The sequence below is a fragment of the Cololabis saira genome, chromosome 3 (genome assembly GCF_033807715.1).
Source record: "Cololabis saira isolate AMF1-May2022 chromosome 3, fColSai1.1, whole genome shotgun sequence".
Taxonomy (NCBI): domain Eukaryota; kingdom Metazoa; phylum Chordata; class Actinopteri; order Beloniformes; family Belonidae; genus Cololabis; species Cololabis saira.
In genome coordinates, this window is record NC_084589.1 from 16,750,332 (window position 1) to 16,775,197 (window position 24,866).

Below are 24,866 nucleotides of genomic sequence, written 5' to 3' on the forward strand. Positions count from 1 at the left end.
CAACGCACTAAGATAAGAAAATTCAAACACACACACACATACACGGATGCATGCAGGTCAAATGAGCATGTTTTATTTAATGGCAAGAAGAATGGCAGGTCAACAGGTGCAGGCTCTGGAGGGGCGCTGCAGGATTCCTGTGAGAAGTGATGGGACGTCGCTGGAGGGCAGAGAGCCCGGATACACTGACGGAAGCAATGAAGGGGATGCAGCAAGTTAACATGCCACTGAAAACACTGAAAGATTAAATGCTTTTACTGAAATGTCTGGTATACACTTGAAGCCAACCGTCAGCTGTGAAAACTTCAACAGAATAATAGTAGTCTAGTATTTATTAAAACTACTTTCTCAACCTCACACTGGAACACACAATGCCCCAGTTGAAAATGTGATCCTGACAAGTTGTATAAAAGGGAAACAGCTTTGTAAATATGTGCTCACATACAGTACACTTAATGTTCTCTGCAGCGCTGTGGACATGAGGCACGAGAGTCCTGAACCTGCTCGCAGGAAAGTCTGCTTTCACTAAGCAGAACTAAAAGTTCTCACAGCAAAACAAATCAAGTTGTAACTATCCAGAAAGCCGAATTCCCAGATAATAAGATGAAATATGCTCAGTGGTTTCCAGAAACCTAATGTAGGGTAACATCACATTTAGTGAGCATGTCAACAGAGATGATTGTAAAAATTGTAAAATGAAATCTTTCCATCATTCATTTCTTCTTCTGACACTCATCATTTTCATAAACACCACAGTTATAACACCTTCATTTTCTAGTAACTGATTTAAAAACTAAAATACTGTCTACAGAATCTTCTGTGTGATCATAATTTTAGGAAAACTGTGGCCACTGTGTGCTTGCATGATGAAATACAGATTGTTGCATAATTTTTTTTCCAGTGTAACAATTCGAAGCAGCTCTACCCAAAACACTGAGCTCTGGTTATATAATGGTTCCAGCATCTGGACACCTCCAGACATGAGCACGGGCCATGTGCTGGGAATCTGCACTCTTCCCCAACCTTGACACGGGGAAGCAGGATGAGAGTCAACACAGCGACTGGCTGCACATCAGGAGAGAATGAAAATATTTGTATATATATATATAAATATCAGCGGCGGGGTAGGATTTCTGGCACCACAGCATTGTTGCACCTGTTATTTCAGTCAGGCCAGGGTGCCAGGTTTCAGGGTGAGGGGCTGGTTATGTGCATAGCTGCCTGTGCACAGGAGTGCATTGCTTTATACGTTCAGCAACGGTGAGTGAGCGGCCTTGGAGCTGCGGATCATTCAACCATCCGACCAGCAGCGTGAATCTGATATAAACCTATTTTTTCCTCAGGTTTGCATCTGACAAAAAACAATAATATGAAACGCTTGTATTGTTGTGTGATCTAAACCAAATGCAAGAAACAATCATGCAGCAATCCAGAGATTCTACATAGATACAGAGACCATTATAGTGGCATGCAGCTTTCCTCTGCTCCTGTTACAAAAGCCTGCAGTCATCAATCAGAGGAACAGATCAGTGACGCCCAAGATGACACCGGGGTGACACCGATGCTGGCAGACGCCCAAGATATCCGCCAGCAAGGCTGAGGCAAAAGGAGCCAGACAGTCACTCCGTTCTGCTGCTTCGGCCTTGAAAGCCGAACAGTCAAGCGCATAGAACTCCGCTTGATTCAGCCACTTTAATATTTATGTGGCATGTTTGATGTTTTAAAGTTATTCAGTAATTGCTCTCACAGCTAGAAACTGTGGAGACATGCAAAGGGTCACGGCTGCTGCACAAGTGAATAATAATATGCAAGTTAAGAGAGCTTTGGCTACTCAAATTTACTTCATCTCAGAGTTGTTTTTATTGTCTTTGTGAGCCTCGTTATGTGAGCGTTTAGATTTTTATTTGTGAAAAAACAGCCATGGACAGAAAGTATCATTACAAATAATGCGTTTAATTGTCAAATCAGGAAAATGGATAAGAAACCAGGCTTTGGTACAACATTGTAAAAAAGAAACACATTTGAATGCACCTGTTAAAGTAAACATTTTTTTTTGTTTTGTTTTTTTCAAATATGTGTGTGAAGCAGACGTTTTTAGTCACAGGCAAGGTACAGTCAAAGGCAAGGCAAAACACCCGACACAGCTTCATTCAGCACATTGAGAGAGTAATTCTAGCGGCTCCACCGTCTTTATCTCTGAGTTCCAACAAGATGCTGCATATTGTCCATGTAACATCTTACAAAAACACGTTGAGCAGATAAATACAAAATAAAGAACAAGGTGAAATCATCACTCCGGATTTCATTTGGCTGACAGTTTTTAGATCATTCGGATATGAAGTAGCACTACGGTTAAGGTGTAAATACAGAGAGAGATCAGAGAAAGAAAGGAAGAAGTGAAGGGCGTGTTGTTGGTAGATCTGCAAGGCTACACTAGTCAAAGCTAGAATCCAGACCTGAGCGTAAGGATATCCGTGCGGATGGTCGGCATGAATGAGTTACATGTTGACCGTTGTCATTCCTTGGAAAGCTGTGTTTTCACCGCACGACGCCTGGCAGGATAACTGGGGCATTCTGCTGAATAATTGAAGCGGCTCCAGACCTGCTTTGGTCTGTTAGGCTCTGCTGGACTCCACATACATTCTACGAGTGAGTCGATTAACTCATAACTAAAGCACTTCTCAGTCTGGATTCGGTATATACAAAAAGGGGGAAAAAAGGAGAGAAAAAGTAGAGTTCAAACAGTATCGCTGAAGGCTTCTTGTTGGTTCAAACACACGATGACGATGAGGTCAAATGATGACGGTCTCTATGTGAAAGCCATGAGAGTAAGTGAAGGAAGACGAGTGTTTGTGGAGGGGGAAGGATGGAGGCACGATGGGGGTGGAGGAGGGAGAGGAGGTGGTGGAGGAGGACGACGTGGAGGAGCGGCTGGCCCATCGGGAGGGCAGGCGACGGTTGGCCGGACAGGCGGGCCTCTGGAAGGCTCTCCGTGTGGAGGGAGACGGGACAGGGCGCTCGTCGTCTTCCTGCGGAGAAACAAATGACATTTACTTTTAGGGTTATCACACTGTTCTGTCTGCAACCAGTTCCACACACACAGATACTTAACATTTAGTCACGAGTTCCATCTGTTGTCTTCTTGGCCCTGGGGAAAACAACAGGCACATTTCAAACAGGAACGCTAAACGCATCAGCTCGCACACGTGAACAGATCTCCAGTAGATCCCGCTGATTTTCATCAATTCTTCTACTTCCCGGCAACCCTGACTCGTCAACATTTTAACCGCTGAACTAATGTGACTCTTATTATGTTCTTTTTTACGAGGTCAAATAAAACTGACCTCGTAATTACTTCCATAATATCTTTATCATTTGCATGACTTTAAAGTGGTGTAATTACTTGAGTGTTCTCATTTCTGCCATTTCTGTGGTCTGGCAAGGCCGTTTAGTCAGCTGGCATCTTGCAGATACTAACGTAATTACAACAGAAAGGCCAGGAAAGACGTCCACTATGAGACCCGGTGGAAGGACTGAGAGATGAAAGACAAACTGGTGTAATTACAGACTTCCCTCAAAGTTTTACACAAAACTCTTACTTTCTTGGGAGCCTTTAAGCAGTGAAATGGCCTCAATGCCTAGATTATAATGGAGGCTCTGACCCGCTTCTGTATCTCAGAACATACCAGAAATAAACAACATTCCCAACTGAGCTGTTTTCAGTCAAGGGCAATTGCTAAGTGTTTAAGAACGGACTTTGAGACGGAAATATGCAAGTTCTTCCCGGTTCACTTTCATACTTAGACTTGAAAACACAGTATGCATAAAATTATGTACTTTAGCCAAGTTTGCTTATTTTATTTTTTTGATAAAAGCTTTTAAATGTTACCATCTACCCAGATGTCATCAGGATATAAGAAAAAGTGCATCTAATTCAGTGTCAGTGTACCCACCAGCACTATGAGCTGGACCTCCGTCACTGCTTTGGCACAGAGGCTGCTGACTTGTGAGGGCTGAGACATCTGCACGTATCTGAGAGTGGGAGGTAAAGGCAGAGGGTCCACGTCCAGCATGTCCAGTTCTGTCATCTTCTCCTTCTCTCTACAGCCCACATTAGAGCACGAGCCCGTCTCGCTCTGCTGGCTGTCGTTCTGTTGTGCCCGAGCTGCACTCTCATAGTTTTTCAGAATCCTTTCCAATGCTCCGTAGTTGGACCTGGATCCCTCGGGCCGTGGGTACGCGGCCAGAGTGAGGGGTTTCCAGGGGTGCTCGTTCATCATCCTGGGTGGAGGTCTGGAGGATTCAGGCTGGTACGGAGGACCAGACCCGTGTTTTGGCTGCGTCATGTGTGTGTGTTTGTTATCAGCAGACGATTGCTGGTGCGAGACACCGGCTCTGGCTGGCTGAGGCTTTGCTCCGTGGTGACTCTCTGTCTTAGAGCTGGAGTCATCCACAGGCTGAGCTGGCCTGGTGTTTGCAGGAAAGGCAGGCTCTGAAAAAGGAGCATCTGTGGCTGCTCTGTGCTGAGATTTGATGGAGGGACCGCTTGGAGTCCAAACTTTGTGCTTGACTTCACCACGTGGTGAAGGACTCTGAGGGATGACTGAGGCCTCTCTGAGTCCGGCCGGCGGCTGCTCAGGTGCGAGTGCGGGACAGGTTTGCAGCTCTGGTCTGACCCCTTCACCAGAAGTGGGAGGACATGATGTCACCTCAGGCTTTTCATCTATGACGCCTGTAGTGGCATAAGTACAAATGGGCTGAAAAGTGGTCTCCTTTGCAGGTAAAATATCCTCTGATGACGTAAGGACTGGCAGGGAAGTTACAGAGCCGGTATCTATTACGGTGACACTGTCTTGCACGTCCGCTCCGCGGCCCATCTCCGCCTGAAACAGCGTTCTGTTGAACTCGGCTGTTTTTTTTTCCAGCACTATGTTTCTTTTGGAGTCCGAGAGCTTCGGGGTGACAGGTGGTATTTCCAGAGAGGACAGCAGCAGATCTACTGGTAATTCTTTGACAGCTGGAGGCATTTGTAGCTTCCCAAGGCCAGGGCTGTAATCTGAAAACAAGTCCTTCCCAGCACTCAGTATGTTGACTTCAGAGAAGCTTTTCTGAACTGTCCCATATGCAGACAGCTTACTGTGAGTGAACTTGCTTGCATCACAGGACCAGCGGTTGTGGCAGCAACCCACATTGCAATTGGTGTTAGCGGGAACGGGGCATTCTGTCACCGTGCCATCTTTGAAAACCTTTCCTTCATTTTCCTGCAGCATCGCCTCAAACTTTCGCACAATAGACGGGCTGCTGCATTTCCGGTCTACCAGTATGCACGGACTGTGGCACTTCTGCAGTGTAGCCACGGGAGATTCTGGGATGTGGAGTTCTGTATCTGGAAGAGTGCTGCTCAAGTTCCAGGAAGAGCTGCGAGGAGGGATGGGTGGGGCTATAGTATCGATTTCAGAGTCTACTCCAGCGCTCGGCCCTGTGGCTCTGTTGCTATCTAGATCAGCAATGTTTGTTGTCAAAGATTCCTTCAACCCTTTATTGGACTGCCAGGTATTATCTGGTGACAAGGTGATCCAATTTTCCCTCTCTAGGGCACGGAGTTCCTCGTAGATCTGGCTGAGATCATAAAGAGATTCATCTACTTGCAGGAGTTTCTCACTTCCCTTAGATGGACACAGGGATTCAGACTGATTTCTGAAAGAAATTAAAAGAATACAAGTATCCCAATCACCTTCAGTCTACGTAAAGTAAATCTAAATGATTGATTATCATAATTGTTGGTGCTAATGGGAATGTACCTCTTATCTCCACTCTTCTTTTTGATCTCATCCTGGTAACTACAAAGCTCCTCGCTGACACGAGCGATTTCCTTCAAAGCCTGCAAAGAGAAGTGGCAGAGAGAGAAAGGCAATCAGACAACCAAAGCTGGAGTTCTGACTTGGTGGAGAGGCAGATAAAGACGATAAGGGTGCTTGCTAATACGAAAAACTTTTGTCTTTTGCAAGGAAAAATAAAAAGTAAACGTGAGACAAAAAAAAAAAGTATATTAATAGAGGAAAGAAAACACTTAAAACACTCACAGCATTGAGAGCAGTGGTGTTCTTCTTCTTGTCGCTGCCGTAACTCATTCCTCCCCTGGGATATTTTCCTTGAGGACTAAAATTGATATATTTTTCACTCCCTTTAGAACCACATTCCTGTGGTACTCCAAATCCAGGAGCTCCAGAACAAACAGCATCCAGCTCCGTTACATCAACGGCCTCCTTGTTATCGGTGACCAGGTCTCGCTCCCAAGAGCCTCTGGATCTCAGTTCATCCTCCAGCTCCTCCTTTAACTGGTCATTCTGACTGAAGAGACCCCCAACCTTAAATCCACAGAGATCCTCTGTATGAGGGCAGGTGAAGTGGTGACTGTGTGCGTTACCGAAGGCACCGTGATGGAAGCCAGGTGAGGCTGGGTTCCTGCTTGGCTCTGACTGCGGGCTGCTGCTGCTGAGCAGCTCTGAGTGGGAGTTGTCACTGAGCAGACTGGAGCCGGTGCTGGTGGAGCGCATGCTGAGCCTGTTAACATCATCATCCTGCTTCCTACTATCCAGCCCCGTCCCCCCTCGCTTGGCTCTCACCTCACAGTACAGCTGGGAAAGGAAGAAACAAGAAAGAAAAAACATCTTTAAATGTTTGACCATTTCAACTCAACAATACCTTCATTTAATATACACCTCTTTTTTAAATATAATGAAAAAAAAACAAAAAAACATTCGCATCTCACGCAAAGTACGTAAATTCATGTCAGATGGCAAGACATCAAGCATGATAGCATAAATAAATCAATATTATTAGACCAGTGATGTTTAAATAAAGCATTCAAAGAAAAATGTCAAATAAAACTGGATGACCCCCCCAGCCGCTACCATGGAAACCTTAAAATAGTTACACTATTTCATGTTGACTGGGCTTACTATCCATGGAGCAATGTCAAGATGGGCCTACTGCCTTCTAGTGTGCTTTAATCCTCGTTCAAAGCTCAAAGGGGTAAATGAGAGCCACATGTTTGTTTCAGAGCAAATTGTTCCAATACTCTCTGTTTTACTGTAACAACTGCATAAGAATGGCTTCCTTGACATACAAAAGAAGAAAAAAAGCTAATTTGCTCATGTGGTCATGCCCTCTTAAGCCGTTTAATTTGGTTCTGAATTACTTCCTTATCAGTTCTGCCCTATTCCCTTATACTTGCTTGTCATTTTCATCTAATTCCTCCTTTTCATCTAACTCTGAGGGACTTCAACTTTCTCATCATGGCTGCATTTACCATTTGATCACAAAACAAAATGTATTGAAGAAATTGAGGATTCCATTTGCAAAATGTCAAAACAGCAACATTTTCAGATTCAAAAGCTAAAGATATTTACAATCACACATGAAAGATGGTTCAATGTTTGGCTCAAACTAATAATTTGTTGCAGAATTCATTACACGTAAACCAATATTTACAACTGTACATTTTCAAAACAAATAACAATGTTGGTGTTAACTGACTAAAACAAACTAAAAAAAAACCTTTGCTAAAATGCCTCTATTAAATCCTATATCTGTTTTATCGAATTAAAGCTGAATAAATCATAACAGGATATTCCTAAAAACCAAAGTGTGTGAAGGTCCTCACTTACTGGGGCATTGTTCCCTCAAACATAATGCATCTCCACATGCTCAAAAGATTCTTTCTGTTCTGAAAAATATGTTCCTCTGTGTACTTGTGTTGCACCGCGGTGTTTAGAGGCATCAAAAAATGAACTTTAGAAAAGCATCCAGCTTAAAAACTGAAGCAGGTCTAATATTTACCTTTAACTAACATAAGACCCATTTCATGAACCAAAAGTTATGTTAAATCATTTGACTTTACCTGCAAGATTGACTTAAAAAAAACTGTGTTGGTATTTCTATAAAGACCAATTATTATTAGAGTCTAGTGAATATATATCAATCTAATTTGCAAATGACTCGATGCAGTTGAGCTTCATATTTACAACGCTCAACCCTGTCAAGAGGACTAGCAGAACTTTAACCTCCTTCCCCTGAGCTCTGCAGTTTCACTGATGGGAGATGATGTTTTGACAGTGCTGATGAGCAGGGTGTGGGAAAGGGTGTTAAACACTGCAGGCAACTCTATTCCACTGGGAGCCGTATATGATGCACACGTTTTATCAAACAACCTCAGAGTGACTAACAAAATTTTAAATGCATAGTTTAAAAAACAATCTTTATCTTTGAGGACATGTGAGCATATAGATGCAGAGTCGGAGGATCTTACCTCTTCTATTTTCCTCTGCATATCCTTCAGCTGGCTCTCCCACTCTCTTCTCTCTACATCAAACCTTTCCAGCAGCTCGGCTTTCTCCTTCAACCAGTCCCTCTCGCTGTGCTCCAGCCGGCAGCGCAGGTCCATGGCTGTTGAATGCGTTTCTGCCAGGATCCTCCGTTGTTCCTCCCTCTCCCTGCGGAGCGTTGAGGTCTCACCATGCAGCTCTCTGGGACTCCGCAATGCCACCGATCCGACGCCTGGTGCCGACTGGATCCCCACGCTCAGCAAGCCTGTAGCTTTCCTCCCCTCCAACTGAGAGAACCAGACAACAAGGAGTACACGGGAGAGAAGGGAGAGAGCGAGCAGTGAGTACAATAGGACAGAGTGGGAGAGACAGTGGGGAGAAACGATGGATTGGAGTTAAGGAACCAGAGAATGAGAGCCAGATGACAACGCAGGGAAGGCACGGGTGGGAGAAAATGTCGAAATTAGAATTGAGAGAATGAAGGAGTGGCAGGAAGAGAAAGTCGAGGAAGTGGGCGAATAATGTACCAAGGGATGAGTGTGATTGGGTTCACAGGAGGGAAGATGGAGACAGATTGAACAGTGAACATATCCTGTCAGAACTCACACAGTGGGTTGAAGGGATCAGGGTTCAAGATTCTTTTCTATGTTACTTCATTAACACCGGATACATTGCAGGATGTGGCAGATGGGGGAAGAGCATAATATCACCAAACACAGGGTCCAATTGAAACAGTAGTGATCCAGCATTCAGGAAAAATACACATCCACACAGCTAGAATAAAAGATACAATGTGTAAACCCTTACACTGGTTACATTATTGAATCTTCATTGTTTTGGAATTTTTTCTTTTTACTGGAATTTCATAGCGCAGCACTTTTCAAAGCCCTGTTACAGATAAACAGCGTGCAAATGTCCCTGTGGGGTTTTCCAAGACTGAAATCTGTCATATTGCACGACAAAACACTGACCGAATTGAATGGCAACAAACACTTGAATACAAAAGACCTCTTTATATACAATAATTAAAAAAAAACAAAACATTTCAAATCTTTTCATTACTGAACTTTCTATAAGATAAAATATTTAACGAACTAAAAATAAAGATGTCTTTTGATTTATTGATTTTAACATCCTGCTGTGAACGTGCATTTTTGTTGTGGGTACAAAAAGAGAAAAAAAAAAATGTTGGCTTTGGTGCTGGAAGAGTCCCAAGGCAACGCCTCTGGATGCAAGTGAGCGTGTATGTAGTTTGTGCATACGAGCTCGGTGGAATGTGTTATTTCAGTGTTCAACCACAGACATCGACTTCTTACAAGCCTCGGTCATGGGGCTATTTATGCTTGCGGCCTGGGGTCAAGAAATTATAGAGTAGAAAAACAAGTTAACCCAGTCTGTCCGCATGTGGCTCTTCTCAAAAGATCTCCAAGTTGGAGTCGCATTAAACAACCAAGCACCTTTTTCACTGGCTGAGACAAATATGGCAAATTTTCTTCGTTAGAAACGGCTGCGTGTGACAGATGGGGGCCGATTACCAGCATCAGAGCCGTTTCAGGGAAACGCATTCATGCTTTAACATATGCACACCTTAAATCCTGTTTTAAAGAGACACCTCCATACACCCGTGGCCAGCATGAGTGTCACCGTGAAGCGCAGGGTATATAAAGGTAACTGTGTCACCAGGGTGACCCTCTATAAATAGGGACACAGCATGGTACAATGCCACATTCCAAGGGGAAGGCAGTAGCCGAGGTAAAGAGAGTAGGGGGCAGTTGGTTGCTAAGACAGAGTAAGATGTCTCCAAGCTGCCAGCAGCATTCACAAATCAGACTCATGCTGAAAAAGGCACCTGGAAATAATAGGTCCTACTGAGACTTTGGATGCCGTCTTGGTATTTGGTTGTGGAAATGCCCAATAAAAGATGAGGAAACAACACACGGTTTTAACATTCAGGCTGCAGCTATAGAGTACTGTGGAAGACGGTGTGTGACAACACTCTCTAGACTCAAATAACTGCTGATAAATGGAAAAAACATATATAGTGACCTGACTAACTTAGTAGCCGGTAATCCGCAGTAGAGCATTCACCAAGTTCATGACGATATAGTGATGACGTTTTCTGCAAAATGTCCAGATGTCATTGTGATAATATGTTGACAAGATAAATGAAAACTAAAAATGCTATTTAAGTGGAGCTCTGGGTTCCTTAAGTATCCACCACGTCTCCCTCTGCTTTTTAAGATCACTAATAAGCAAACTAAAGTTACACAAGCAGGGACATCAGAGAAAACCATGCAGAAGATTTTTCTGCCCAGTCTAAATAATTCAAGCATCTTACAGATTCTGCAGTTACTTTACATTTCAAAGTGGATGAGTCCAAACATTCAAACTGCCCTAACGATCATGTGCAACTGGTTCACACCTCCTGTTTTACACCACTTGGACTAAAAATACACGCCTGTCTCTATTGGTGGAGTAAAACTACCTTGTACAAAATGATAGTTTCTCACCAGTTGAGATTATTCACTTTTCACCCCAGATTTTACATTGGTCTGCCCCAGTTTTTTTGTTGTTGTTTTTTAGACATTCACACCCAAGAAATACTTTGATTTGTTCAGGATTTCAAATGAATGAAGTGAAACCAAACAGCACTTTGCTCCTATTATCACAAGTAATTGTTTTTTGTCCTGTATAAATGCAAAATTCAAGCATGTAAGTAAGAGATTAAAAAAAATGTTATGTTGACTTGCTTTCTTGCTTTACAGAAAGTCAAGAAAGGAAAGCTACACTGTGTAATACAATGTGATTACAAGTCTGTAAATCTTTAAATAAAATGGTTATGGATGATTTTTGAAAAGTTGCACCATATTTCAAATCTAACAGGCAGCCTTAGATTATAACTTTATAAACATATACCCAAAACTATCATCTGTGGCAGGATGTGGCGTTGAGACAAAACAACTCTTACAATAGAGTGAACTGCTCTGCGTGGCTTTACTCCAAGTCACATTTCCCCTGCCTTGTTTGTGTGATCAATATAGAGAACATGTGATGTGCCTGTCTGAATTCTCCCTCAAAGACTGCACATTTTAAGCATCCAAACTAACATGAATACTTTGCACTTATACTGTATTTAGGGCCCGAGCACTGACAGTGCGAAGGCCCTATTGTATCTGTAGTAATTTTTCTCGTTTTTTTTTCTCGTTTTTATTTTTCCGACGAAATGAGGGCCTTTTTGCCCCCCTAAACGTGCCCCAAAAGTCACCAAATGTTGCACCAACCCAGGCCTGACTAAAAATTAGATATTTAATGGTTTGCATTAATGGCTGTGGGCTAATGGCTCAACAGCGCCCCCTAGAAAACTTTGTGCCTCAAGCCCCACAATATGGTTTGACGTACATGCACGAAAATCGGTACACACCTGTATCATGTCGCAACTTAAAGAAAAGTCTCTTGGCGCCATGGCTGAAACCGAACAGGAAGTCAGCCATTTTGAATTAATCGTGTAATTTTGGCGTAATTTATGCCATTTCTTCGGCCGTTAATGCGGCCCGAACCGTAACGCGCACCCAGGTGTGTTATACATCAAAATGTGCGTCTCCATCCTGTGACGATGGGCATTACTTTTGTCAGTCAAAAGCGTTACCATGGTGACGATAGACGCGAAAAAGCGCGCGCCCCCTTCATCTGATTGGTCCATATTTGATAGTTCCTATTTTCTGCCATAACTTTTGAATGGTTTGACATAAAGACTCGTGGGTGGTGTCATCGGACTCCGTTTTGACTACTTCACCTTAATTGGTGCAAATTAGCCCCGCCCCTTCTTCTGATTGGTCGATGGGTGATAGATCCTATTTTCTTCCATAACTTTTGAATGGTTTGACATAAAGAGTCAAGGGTGGTGTGACTTAGTTTTGAGTCCTTGACTTTTATTGGTGAAAATTGCACGCACGAGGGCCCTTCATTGCTGCTTGCAGCTTTAATTGTACTTGAACTGTGAACTCTTAATTCCATGTTACTTTGTGAAATGTTTGCGTTATTGTCTCATCAGTGCTTTAGTTCCACTGCTATGCAAGTATCACTACACCGCAAGACTAATTTCCAGCTTTGCGTTATGGAATTTCTGAGCATTTTTTTTTCCCCTCTCTGTCAGATAACCATTAGATTCAAAGAGAGCTCTGTGTGAGGGGCAAATCACACAAATCAGTTTTAAGTATGTGATAGGAATCATATGGGGCTTAAATGACGGAGAAAGACACTATTGTCACAGCACAGAGAACGTACAGATATAATAAGCACAGAGATGGCCAAAGGCAGACAGTACGCAGAGACATCCATGCCACTTTTTAATCCATGAATCTTCTGATTAAAAAGCAGACTTTTTTTTTAACCCATGAATGCTGAACAAGTATAAACAAGTTTATACTTCTGCTTTGTTGCAGCCAGATAAATCTATTTATCAGAAGGAGAAAAAAAAGCAAAATCCCTAAAGCCACACTGCTTTGAAGAAAAGCTACGCATGGCTGTTGGATCTGTACCCTGCCTGACACAGCAAGGCACTGGCATGCAAGCTTAGTTAGATATTTTTCACCTAATTCAACCCCCCTTGACAGTAGGTGTCCAGTGGAAGAATAGGCCAATATTTCATCAACCAAAGCAAGCCATTAAAAACCAAGTTATGTGTTTGCGTCTGGCTGAGCGGGGATAAATAACTCCTCAGAGCAAACCTTTTGTCTAAGTTGAAGCTTGAGTTGGATGCATGCCATGGGGGCTTATCTCCCCAACTTGTGTGTGGGGAGTCCACTTTGTGCAGCACTAAACTTGAAATGTACAGACAAATGAAAATATATATCCTAGGAACAAAAACTAAAGTAAAACCATCTTAATGTTACAGAAATTAAATATTTACAGGCTCCTGTTTAGCAATATTGTTATTGTGTTTTTAAAAAGCTGACTTTTTATGTACCGGTCCATATGCATCTGCACACAGACACGAACTAACGATTTTTTTAAAAATGTAATCTGATCGTCATCCTCCTCCTCTTACCTGTGCAATCCTGCATTTAAGCTCAGCTTTCTCCACCTCCCAGGCACATTTATCTCTCGTATAGTGCAGCTGGAGCTCGTTCCTCTTCTCCTCCTCTCTCTTCACCTCCGCCTGCACCTCCTCCAAATCGGTCTTCAGGTCCAGCAGGATCCTCCTGTTCTCCCCTCCCTGCACGGACACTCAGTGAGAATTACTCTTGTCAAGTACAGTATAAAAAATTAAGACTGCATCACACTTTTAACCACAAAAGAACAAATGCTTGACAATATGCAACATCCAGAACTAGTGCACAGAAGAATATTTACATTGAAGTCTAGCAAACCAGATAGAGATGGCATGAAAAATATTTTAGTACCTCTGACAAGATTTTATACATTTCAAATGTTTTGAGCTCATTAAGTCTGAAACTGCATGTACTTTTGTTCATTCAAGCTCAGCTGGCCTCAGCATAACTTTTTGTCAGCTGTGTTGTTTTTTTAGATAACTGGAATTTGAAAGATTCACAAATCTTGTCTGTTGTAAAAGGATCTTAGATTAATACTTTACTCATCTTAAACGGCTTGAACTCCCCTAACATGCTGACATGCTGTAGTTTTACTTTTTTATTGGGGGTGGGGGGGTCTTGCACAGGACATCCAAACATTCAGAAATGAACCTTGTAGATATTACAAAATTACTTGAATGTTAGCCACTTCTCTCAACAATGACTCCTTTTCACGCATCCACTCTGCCTTGTCTTGAACATGTCGCTTTTTCAAATCCTCAAACTTCTTTTTCAGCCTTGTGTGCTGCGTCTGCTGCTGCTGCTGCTGCTGGGGAGGGAGAGTCTCGGGACCCTGCAGCCTCTCGGGTCCCGGTAGTCTTATTCCCCTGACGGTGTCCAGCTGGTTCCCCAGCTGGGTCCCCGGTCCCCCGTCCCCCCCGAACCAGGGCTCCTGGAGCTGGCTGAAGACGGCGGGCGGGGAGGAGACCCTCCGGAGCGGGCTGCGGTTCCTGCCCCGGCCCCTGCCCGGTCTCTCCACCCGGGACAGCGGCACGAACTCCCATCCCTGCGAGGGCACGTAGCCGCCTCCTCCGCCCCCGGCCCCGGCCCCGGCTCCGCTGCCTCCGTGCAGACCCGAGCCGTTCAGAAACGCGCTCCACATCTCACTAACTCATTAAAACTAAACTGACACATATAAATGTGGGCAATATTTTTTTTTTACATCCCATTCATCAAAATGTTTTTGCAAGTATCCATTTCTGTCCGTCGTCGCTTTGCTGCAGTTTTGGTGAACTTATCCAAACCCGGCCAGATCCCCGGGCGGCCACATGGCCGCGGCGACGGGACTGCAGCTCTCCTCCATGTCTCCTCAAGAAGGTCCAGCCGTCATGCTCCCAGAAACCCCCCGTAGATGCGCAGTCTCGGTGTATCCTCAGAGGACATCTTCCTTCCTCCCCGTCCCCCTCCTGCAGACAGGGCAGTGGGAGCCGGAGCCCCGGGGAAAACACTCCAAGCCAAGACGGACTAAGCTCCCAAAATACCCCGGACTGCTCTGATGTAAGAGCCGCGGGCGGGGGTATTTTTACCAGCCCTGTAACCAGGAGCCTGTCCCCCGGCCCGGGCTGCGGGCAGCGCCGTCAATAATCAGCCCCGTTAATCAGCGCTCGTCACGTCGCCACCTTGCGCCGTTGCCACGGCAACAAATTAATTCCAGCGCCTCGGCGCGACCCCTCTCCTCGCATGGGACCAGGACCAACTACGACTCAAGCGGAAACTCGACACGTCTGCTATTTTCGCTCCCCGAGTCCCGTAGTGTCTTACCTTGCTTGTAAACACATTTTTAGTCTAACGGTCCTCCTCTGCTAACCTATAAGCAGCGGCCGCTGCGGGTGACTGTCACGAGGAGAGCCAATATGGGTGGGATGTTATTAATGTAGGCAAGAGTCACCAAAACAGCAGTCAAAGTGGTTAGTTAGTGGTCTACTCAAGCTATAGTTGCAAGCTTAGTAATTAGAAGTAGGTTAAAAGTCGAGTTCGTTTCCAGATGTTAAGGGTTTAAACGTAAATTGGGTGTCTAAGTTGCGTTCAAGCACATGAAACTATGAAGCATGTGTCATATGACTGAGCTCTTACCGTGTCTTCAGTGATCTGACTGCTGCAATGAATGTCCCCATTCAAAACCACTCGGCTATATCACAACCAGCAAAGTAGCTAAAGCCATGTCTGGAATGCAATAACAGCTAAAAACAACTGCAGACAGCTGAAATGATGCTTTCATTAACAGTAATAAAATCCCCCTTTCTTTCTCCCTCCTACTAAGCCTCTCCTCCTCTTCCCTCCACAGCTGGCCCTAATACAGCATGTGACGTGCAACATCCCACCGGTGGGATGAAAGAAGTGGACCGGTTCCACCCACACCCCGGTGGTCAGGTCCGTTGGTTAAACAGATCTGCCATCTGCACATTTTTGTCCTGATTCTGGATTCTGCAGACCCCACCCAAGGGTATTTTTACACCATATGAGTGTTGCACAACCCAAATCCAAATGAGTAAAGTTCCAGTACAGAACCCCCGGTCCAAGAAGAGGCAAACAAACAAGTCCACTGAATGCAGAACCGGGTATGCAGACGGTCAGGGGAGGCCCTGGTCTCATCACAGAAGTTCATTTTAATGCTTTTAGTTCCAAATTGTATTATAATCATCTTATCGTAGGGAAATACTACCTCAGATATTCTTATTTAACAAAATGTAAGCCATAAATAATGAAAAAATTTATATGTATGGGGCAATAGCCTACTAAGTACCCCTTTACTGCTTTAAAAGGATTTAAAAGGGTAGGTTGCAGCTAGATGCTGCTCATCATCAGCCCTTGATGAAATGATCAGCCGATGGGCAGATTCTAATAAGAGCAGACAGTTTGGCCGTTTGCTGGCCTGGAGCATTCAGGCGTGTGTTTACCCAATGCCAAAAGTGCAAGACGTAAGCAATAGTTTAGCAGAAGCAGTTTTTCCGCATAAATCTGGAAAGGTTTATAAAACCATTTCCAAACAATCTAGAGTTCAACATTATACCCCTAATTTTTGCAGAAGTATGTTTAAGAATGGTACAGAAACAAACATAATCAGACAAAAAAAGAGTGAAAAAAGATTTAAAACAACCACAATATAAGTAAACAAAAACCCCAAACAATAGCCAAATGACACAGCCAGCATTAGAGACAAACAACCCACAAGTGATGTGCATGCCCAATTAGACACAAATAACTATCAGGAGTTCCAACATGCACTGCAAAGAGTTGCAAAATCGCCACATTTAAACTAAATGAGGCATCAAATGTGGCACAAAAGAAACAAGAGGTGCAAATCTACCCAAAGAACAAACAGGAATGTTATTCAAAGCTACCTAGTGATACCAAACTATAAAAATGAGACACACATGACTATAAGAACATTAAGCAGCAGATATGTAAAATTGCCACAGAAGTGATACACTAATGTGGATCATCTGAAAGTAACACAGTTATACACACATAACACCCGCAAATCATATCTGTTTGGTTTGTGTGAGTGTGTGTGTGTGTGTGTGTGTGTGTGTGTGAGAGGGGGGTATGCGTCTCTAAGCCAGTTGTTTGATTCTTCCTTGTCTCTTTTGTACTTCAAATGACTGTCTAGGTGATTTGTTAGAGATTATGTTGACATTTTATCATGGCTCAGTGACTCAGCACAGATGCCAAAGAGGAACTTGCGAGAGACACAAGCCTTATGTTTGTTTTAGTGCCGGACAGTTTGCAAATGTGTATATGGCCTGCTGTCATTACACAAACTTCAGTATTTGCCACATACTGCTCATAGGACTGTTTTTGCCATACATACTGAGTAAATGCTGCAGAAGTAAAGAAAATCCCCTAAACCTTTTGTTTCAAAGAGCTATTTCAACCCCCTGGAGACAATTTCATAACAAGATGTGCATATTCCTTTGAAACAGGCTCATTACTTACACTCGAAAAAACTGAATGACACACTCACCTATCATTTCACTGTCGCCTCCACGTTTCATTAGTGTCGAATAAATGTTGATATGATCCGAGTAGATGAGCGGCTTGAGTCTTACATGGAAAATGAGAATGTCCTGTACCTTGAGTGACCTTATGCAGCATGTTGTTCATAAAAGAATTGAAATGAACCAATAAAGAAAAAAAAGAAACAATGGAAATGTGCATAATGTGATAGCAGGCGTGTGCTTTACAGAACAAAGAAAAGGGTGAAAAGAAATACCAATTTAAAAATGGTGGCGTAAGAGAGTGACGAAAACAGAACAAGAATGAGGATCAGCAAAATAATGGGCTGAAACATCTAATGGATGACATTTGAACAGGGGGATGGAGAGCAGAATGAAAGGCAGTTAGAATGAGAAATTGCGTATATAAACATTCAGAGACATTGATTTTTTTTGTTTTGATCTTACAGACAGGGGCTCCTCTGCCTGTTTATCCTCCTGCTTGGGGACGTCAAGTCGGTCTATGAAGCTCTGCAGCTCCTTCCTGAATGCTTTCATCTGTGCGGTGATACGATACAGCAGCTCGTGCTCTCTGATCCTGTGGAGCAGAAGAAGAATTTGCTCTCTAAAGTCATGACGGGATCATCCGAAAAAATCATTCTGTCCTCATTCAAGTTCTGACTAAGGGACGACATCCTTACTGAATCTGTAGTGGAAGTGTCAAAATCTTTAGATGACTGTTATTTCTATGTATTTCGTCAGATAAAAGTCCTTTTTCATTTCATTTCATTTATTCTTTATTTCATTCAAAAATAAAACAACAAACAATTCAATACAAACACAAACGTTCCTAAATTGTGAATGAAAGGGAGCAGAAAGAAGAAGAATCTAATCTAATCTGCCCCTTTTTCCCAAGAAATAAATTTACAAATAACGTAAATTAAAAATTTTAAAAACAACAACTAAGTAAATAAAAAACTAAAATAAAATAAAATTCCCACAGGCTATGGGTATGTCAATCAAACTTAACTAACATTTTTCATTATATTTCCTTAATATACTGGCTTTAATTGTTCTTTTGAAACAAACTTCCTGTAGACCTGAGGTCTGCTCCAACTGTCAGCTCCTTTAAATCAGGGTTAAAAACATTACTGTTTACTCAAGCGTACTCTTAAACTAAACTTACCTGCTGTACTCTACTGCCCTTATTTTTAACAGCTTGTGCTTTTTATTATTTCACTTCTTTTCTTATTCTTGCCTATTTGTTATTTACTGTATAATTATGTCTTGCCGCTTTTAATGTCAATGTAAAGCACTTTGAATTACCTTGTGTTGAATTGTGCTATATAAATACATTTGCCTTGCCTTGCCTTGCCTTGCCTTGCCTTGCCTTGCCTTGCCTTGCCTTGCCTTGCCTTGAATGTAATGTTTGATTTGAATTCTTTTTAGACAGTTTATGGTTCTGGCAAGAAAATAATAGTGGTGTTTTGAAATTATACCTGCCACTCTCTTCATCTTCATCTAGCCGAAACAGCTCCCCATTGGTGACGTATACTCTTGCCTCGGCGATGATGGTGCTGGTGTCAGCGATGAGCCTGTCGATGGTCCGGCCCAGCCTCTCTGCCTCCATACGGATGTCTATCATGTGTTGCCGGTCCTTCAGGCTTCTGGATAAAAAACGGCTGTCCACCGGTGAGTACAGGGCGCGTGTGGGGGTGAGGCAGCGGATGTTTCTCACCTCATCCGAGTCACTCTCCCCCCCGATGGGGCCCTCGCGCTTGCGATGGGGCGGGAGGAGACGGGGAGAGGATGCTGATGCTGAGGGCGTGTCGTCGTCCCGACCCCCATCGCTCTCCGCATCACTGTCTCGGGGGCTGCCGCGGATCCCCAGGTGAGAGGCAAGGTCGTAGCGCTGCATGTTGGACAGCAGCACGCGGTTCTCGTACTGGAGCTGCATGACTTTTCCACTCAGCTCGTTGATCTGCAGACGGGCTGCTTTCAGCTCCTCCTGAAGAGCCTCTACTTTAGCGGGATCTGTTCCTCCTGGGGTTGAAAAGCCAACAATGTGAAGTGGACAAAAGGAACAAATTACACTTCAGTGCAAAGCTCCCAAAGAAAAGATTTGTCCAACTAAATGTGTGCAACAAACCTCCATGTCTGGATCCAGCTTCATGTGACCCAGCTTTGTACTTAAGCTTATTGAGCTCATTTGTCACCTAAAAATAAAACGGGACGTTATTGCCATCAGTGTTTTGCAAGAATCTTTTGTTCAGATTTCAAAGGTTTAAAACAAATGCCTCAAAAAAGTGACTATATCAAAAATCCAGGTATAGGGAGAAAAGAGACCCAAGGAATTTAACTTTGCTAAAAATAAAACAGCTGTGTAGCAGAGTGAAATAAGTCCAAACATCAGCATCTGTCAAAACCTGGAAAAGAATATTTAAAGCTTCCCAGTGCTAAACACGGGAGGTTGTCCCAAATAGAGAGGCTGAAGGGGCATTTTGGTTCTGAAGCAGTCACGCTGTGTGAAACAGCAACCAGTTTGAATACCTCTGAAGACTCTAGTCACAGAATTTGATCATTCACGCAGTTTACCTTTTTGTTTTCTTCTTCTACATCAGCTAAATTCCTGCGGAGGAGTTCAGCCTCGTCTTCCACCAGCTGAAGCTGCTGCCTGAGCTCAGACAGGGCCTCGCCCTGCTCCCTGCTCTGCTGACCTCCAGTGCTCGAGCCGTCCAGTCCTGCCGCCGCCAGACTACGAGAGGACAGCAGAGAAGCATGCGTATTTGTAATTAGGTGTTCAGGCCCTAAAATATGAAAAGAATCCTATCTGCTATGCCAAAAATAGCATATTTCAATCTCCCCAGTGTGGGGATGTAACATTTTTCTTGGTGATAACACAGGATAGCAGGTTTCTGTATTTTAGAATCTGCTGCAAGTTGAATCAAAATGATTGAGAGTGAAGTACCTGTCCTCCCTCATGTCATCCAGCTCAGCCTTCAGCCCCCTGTTCTCCACCTCCAGCTCCACAATCTTCCTCCCCAGGATATTTGCCTCTTCCTCCACGAGGCGTAAGCGGAGCTTGAGCTCAGATTCGCGGGTGGTGGGCGGCCCTCCGGCCTCCCCTTTGGGCAGGGGGCTGTCCACGTCCCCGTAGAAGGATCGGTACTTCTGCAGCTCCTGCTCAAGGCGATCTTTCTCCTTGTCGATCTTTGCCATCTTTTTCCTCATCAAGGTGGCTTCCTCCTTGATGAAGGCGAGCTGGCATTTCAGATCCTCATTTTCTTCCTGTCCAGAGGGAGAGTTGGTAAGAAAGTGCAAAAAAAGAGATGTAGCTTTTCCTCTTTCACTAATGCAAATCTGTAGTGACATATTATCAGCGTAGTCCAATGCTGTGTTTCGATTTGTTCAGTGTAGCGGTAGAAGAGTGCATCGTAAAATGTATCTGATTAGGTTTATTCTTTAACAGGCTCTTACTGTAAAATGCTGACTCACCTCGATTGGAGTCTGTGGCATCCTTCGCTCTACTCTCTGTCCATCCTTACTTCCTTTTCTTTTCAGGGAGAGCTGCAGGAAAACAACAGTCATGTCATTGATTATCAGCTTTTTGTTTTCCCACCTAAGGCAGTGATATTCAGTTTAAGAAAATACACATAGAAGATTAAGTCAGGAAAAACAGTACATTTGCTCCCAACATTTTTGTTAACATTTTGAAATTTAAAGCCATGAGGTTAAAAAGCAAACCCAAAAGGCATCATGTTTGTGTATGCACATGTGGAAGGATGTCCTGAACTGTTCTGCTGGCAATGAAAAGGACATGATTTCACATTTATTTCAGCCTATGGTAATACCAGATTGAGATTTTCATTTACACCGTTCTTTTATTTCAATCCAAGCAAAAAAAAAGGAAAAGAAAAGGATTCAACATTATCTACAGTTGTGTTTGAGAAAGAAAAGGTTGTGTGGGCAATACTAAGTGGAACGCTGTAAAACACTGACCTCCAAATTGTCTGGAAATGGTTTCCTAACCCTTTCCAGAGTGATTTTCAACAATTGCTTCACTCAAACCATAATTTACATCTTTCTCTTTTACCATTGTGTTGATTGACACTTGAATATGCCAGAGAAGGGAACTGCCAAAACAACAGCATTTTATGAGGTCTACATCACTGCAGAACACCAATTCATCAAGGGCTGACAGGTACCTGGCTGCAATGTATGCTCTTTAATCCTGCTGACACTAATGTGAGTTTTCTTTAGTCCTTTTTTAAAAATGTTTTGTTAAATAAATAATGACAGTGAAATGATGTGTGTTGTTATCTGTCCAAGGTTGTATTTGCCCACGACTAAGACCCACTACTATGAGATGATTTTCCTTAAATTGGATTTAAAGTTGATGTACTAACTTTTGCACATTGTTCTTAAATTTTGCCTTTACACTCACAGGCCACTTTATTATATACACCTGTTTTACCTAATAAGGTTATGAGTGCATGTGAGTATGTTGTGTCTTCATGTGCCCTATAGGTGTGCAAGGAAGGTACTTCATAGCTTATTTATGCAGTTGTACAGAACTTGTGGATGTCAAATGCTGGCTTCAAACTTAAAAATCATATTCTTGCTACTTTGAAAACACTGCTCAGTCAAACTTCTCCCTAACGTTTCACATTTAAATGTCATTAGTGTTTTCAGTTTGTGCGAGGTTTAGTGTGGCCTAAGCTGATGTTTGCATGGTTTTATTGAAAGTAAAGTCAATATAGAAAAGCTACTTTTCTCACCTCTTTTGCTTTGTCAAGTTCATTTTGCAGGGCCTGTTTGGTAACCTCCACCTCTATCAGCTGCTGCCTCAGCTTCTCATTCTCCTCCTCTGTCTTTGTCCTCTTCTCCTCCACACTCTCCAGCTCATGGTGCAAGCGGACAGACACATCCTTGGCCACCTACAGGAGGCAAAGAACAAAGAAGGAAAGATGTGCAGGGTTTAAGTAACATTATTTTGATGCTTTACAAGGAAAGGCGAGCCCACAAGCTCACCTTAAGGTCTTGTTCCAGACTTCTCAGCAGCTCCCCATCTACTTGGCCAGTTTCTGTGAAGCGTTGCCTCTTTCTTTCAGCCTTCTTCAGTCGGTATTGGAGAATCCGGCAGTTTTTGTTGGCTCTCTCCAGCTCTCTGCGCATGTCCTGCAGCTGGCAGGCATCCTCTTCGTAGAAAGTGTCCCTCATCTCATCCATCTCAGCCCGCATCTCCTCAATTTCCGTCTAACCCAAAATAAAATGCATTATTAAATAATGAAATTCAGCATGTCCATTGTTAAAGAAGCAGCATATCTTCAGATAAATAAATATGCTTTGTGGTCGCCATATGAATTAATTAATACTTTATTACAGACTCAAAAGGTTCCATATAAAATACATAAAAATTACAGGTCACACATTAAAATACATGCAAACATCTGTTCCGATGTTTCCATAGTCCAGATGTGTATACCTTGTATCACTCGTTTGATGTTAGTGAGTGCAGTTATTAGACAATTTTCTGACTCATGGAGTCGACACATAAATTCAAACATAAAATTCCTCAGCAGAGCATGGAAGGTGGGGACATAACAATTAACAAATAAAGTGCTGGCTTGTCCATCTTGGAAGCTTAAGGAGGATCCTGAACGCATCATTATATACCTGCAACTTCTTTAGCTTGGCTTTGGTGGTATAATTACACCAAAGGTGAGCTGTGTAAAGAGGTGTACAATAGGCTCTGAATAGATGTACTTTAACATCAGCTGTGCACATATGGAATCTACGGGCAGCATATTGGCCTGAGCATAGAGCTTACAGCACTGACGCTGGATGTCATCATCATCACAAAGATCTTCATTTATGATGTGATATGATGCTGTAAGAATGGGGGAAACTTTTGTTTCTGATCCTCCTTAGCTTTAACAATCAGAATAACACTCTTTTTGGGGTTAAACACAATGTCATACTGAACTCCATAGCTAGAGCACACTTTAAGCAGTTGCTGTAGCCCAGCACTGTATGGAGACATGATGACCAGGTCATCAGCATAGATGAGGTGATTAAGAATATCATATACATCCGGCCTTGCACTGACTAAGCTTCATGGAAAGATTATCCATGTAAATATTGAAGAGGACAGGTGACAACATAGTTTACATGCGAATACAACAGGTGCCAGAGCTAGAAACGGATTGATTTACCTTCAGATCGTCGTTTTCGTCCTCCAGCCTCTCCAGCTCGTCCTGCAGCCCGGGCTGGGGCTGCTGCAGCGGCTGCTGAGTGTCCAGCTCCGGGGACAGCTCCGGCTCCGAGGCCGGCGGGGATGCCGACTTCGTCTGCATCTTTGTCCCTTTCTTCCCCAGGCTCTTATTCAAGTGAAACTGTATGAGCTCGGACTGCAAGCATCCCTCCTTCCAGAAGCCGGGTCCGCATCCCACCGTGCTCTTATTGGAGCTCTTCTTATTGCTGCTGCTGCTGCCGCTGCTGCTGCTGCTGCTCGGAGTCGAGGCGGCCTCGCCTCCTTTCGGGGTTTTGCTCCTCAGTTTGGGGGATTTGGATGCACAGGGCTGGTCGGAGACCACGCGGGTGGGCTCTGCCCTGCAGGGGTCGTCGGGCGCATGCACGGCTCCTCTGCTGAGCGTGGGGCTTTCAGCACCGGCGGCCTGGACAGCAGCCGCGCCTCTGGCTGCAGGAGCGCTGCCGGCCGGCCGCTCCCTGCAGCCGGAGGAGACGGGGGAATGACCTCGGCTCACTCTCCCCCCTCCTCCTCCACCTCCTCCTCCTCCTCCTCCTTGCTTTGCTTGCTTTGTGGAGCCGCTGCCTTTCTGGGCAGGTTTGGATCCGGCCTCTTTAGGACCGGCCGGAGAGGATGAGCGCTGCTGCTGCTGCTGCTGCTGCTGCTTCCGGCCGCTGCTGTCTGGCTGCCGGGATGAGTCGGCAGAGGACGGGTTCATCATGGTGTCACAGGCTCATCCAGAGGATGGGTTCATCATGGTGTCACAGGCTCAACTCATTGTCAGAAACACCCCCCATCCTCTTCACCCATCCAGCTGAAAGAGAATCAACTTTTTAGGACTAAAAGTAAAGCCTGAATTGTGGTTCTGCGTTAAATCGACGCAGAGCCTACGGCGTAGGATACGCGGCGACGCACACCGTACGGTGTGCGTCGCCGCGTATCCTACGCCGTAGGTTCTGCGTTGGTGTAACGCGGAACCATAAATCAGCCTTAAGGCTGCATCCGGCCCTCTTGCCACTAGGGCGTCCAAGCATACAATATCAGCCTCAATTCATGTTTTCTTTGGGGGAAATAAAATGATCTAAACAAAAAACATCTGAGTAGCCTACCTTAACATCCAGTTTTTCTTATTAAAATATCAGTTTCATCTAAATTCAAAATAATATTTGATCACTTTTAGGAAGCAATAACTAGACAGTTTTTCCATCTTCTGCAAAAATCTCCCAAACTTATGGGCTCCCATTCTGGTCTTATCTTCAAATAA

At 43.8% G+C, this 24,866-nt stretch overlaps 2 protein-coding genes across 2 annotated transcripts; both read right to left on the reverse strand.

Moving 5' to 3' along the window:
• Window positions 1-1,932: 1,932 nt before the first annotated feature.
• On the reverse strand, window positions 1,933-14,519 carry mtcl3a (MTCL family member 3a). The gene is made up of 7 exons (XM_061717917.1): window positions 14,093-14,519; window positions 13,375-13,553; window positions 8,312-8,614; window positions 6,084-6,638; window positions 5,802-5,881; window positions 3,954-5,697; window positions 1,933-3,029 (listed from the first exon to the last, which is right to left on the reverse strand). Exons 1-7 carry the CDS (start codon window positions 14,517-14,519, stop codon window positions 2,793-2,795), a joined length of 3,525 nt encoding a protein of 1,174 aa, XP_061573901.1. The 3' UTR covers window positions 1,933-2,792.
• LOC133426314 (protein SOGA3) lies at window positions 13,408-24,414 on the reverse strand. Its single transcript, XM_061716371.1, has 11 exons — window positions 23,568-24,414; window positions 22,384-22,608; window positions 22,131-22,289; window positions 20,848-20,919; window positions 20,321-20,640; window positions 19,948-20,107; window positions 19,502-19,568; window positions 18,852-19,395; window positions 17,821-17,950; window positions 17,382-17,708; window positions 13,408-13,542 (listed from the first exon to the last, which is right to left on the reverse strand). The coding sequence occupies exons 1-10, from the start codon at window positions 24,321-24,323 to the stop codon at window positions 17,598-17,600; spliced, it is 2,544 nt and encodes an 847-aa protein (XP_061572355.1). The 5' UTR covers window positions 24,324-24,414; the 3' UTR covers window positions 13,408-13,542; window positions 17,382-17,597.
• Between the last annotated feature and the right edge of the window lie 452 nt (window positions 24,415-24,866).

Coding starts and splice junctions, on each gene's coding strand:
- LOC133426314 (XM_061716371.1), bottom strand. CDS start 24,323: ATGATGAACCCGTCCTCTGCCGACTCATCCCGGCAGCCAGACAGCAGC. Junction 22,609..23,567: donor ACGAAAACGACGATCTGAAG/GTAAATCAATCC, acceptor ATTTTGGGTTAG/ACGGAAATTGAGGAGATGCG. Junction 19,396..19,501: donor AGCTGGATCCAGACATGGAG/GTTTGTTGCACA, acceptor TTTCAACCCCAG/GAGGAACAGATCCCGCTAAA.
- mtcl3a (XM_061717917.1), bottom strand. CDS start 14,519: ATGTGGAGCGCGTTTCTGAACGGCTCGGGTCTGCACGGAGGCAGCGGA. Junction 6,639..8,311: donor TGCAGAGGAAAATAGAAGAG/GTAAGATCCTCC, acceptor TTCCTTTCCCAG/CTGTACTGTGAGGTGAGAGC. Junction 3,030..3,953: donor AGGTCCAGCTCATAGTGCTG/GTGGGTACACTG, acceptor GTTTCTCCGCAG/GAAGACGACGAGCGCCCTGT.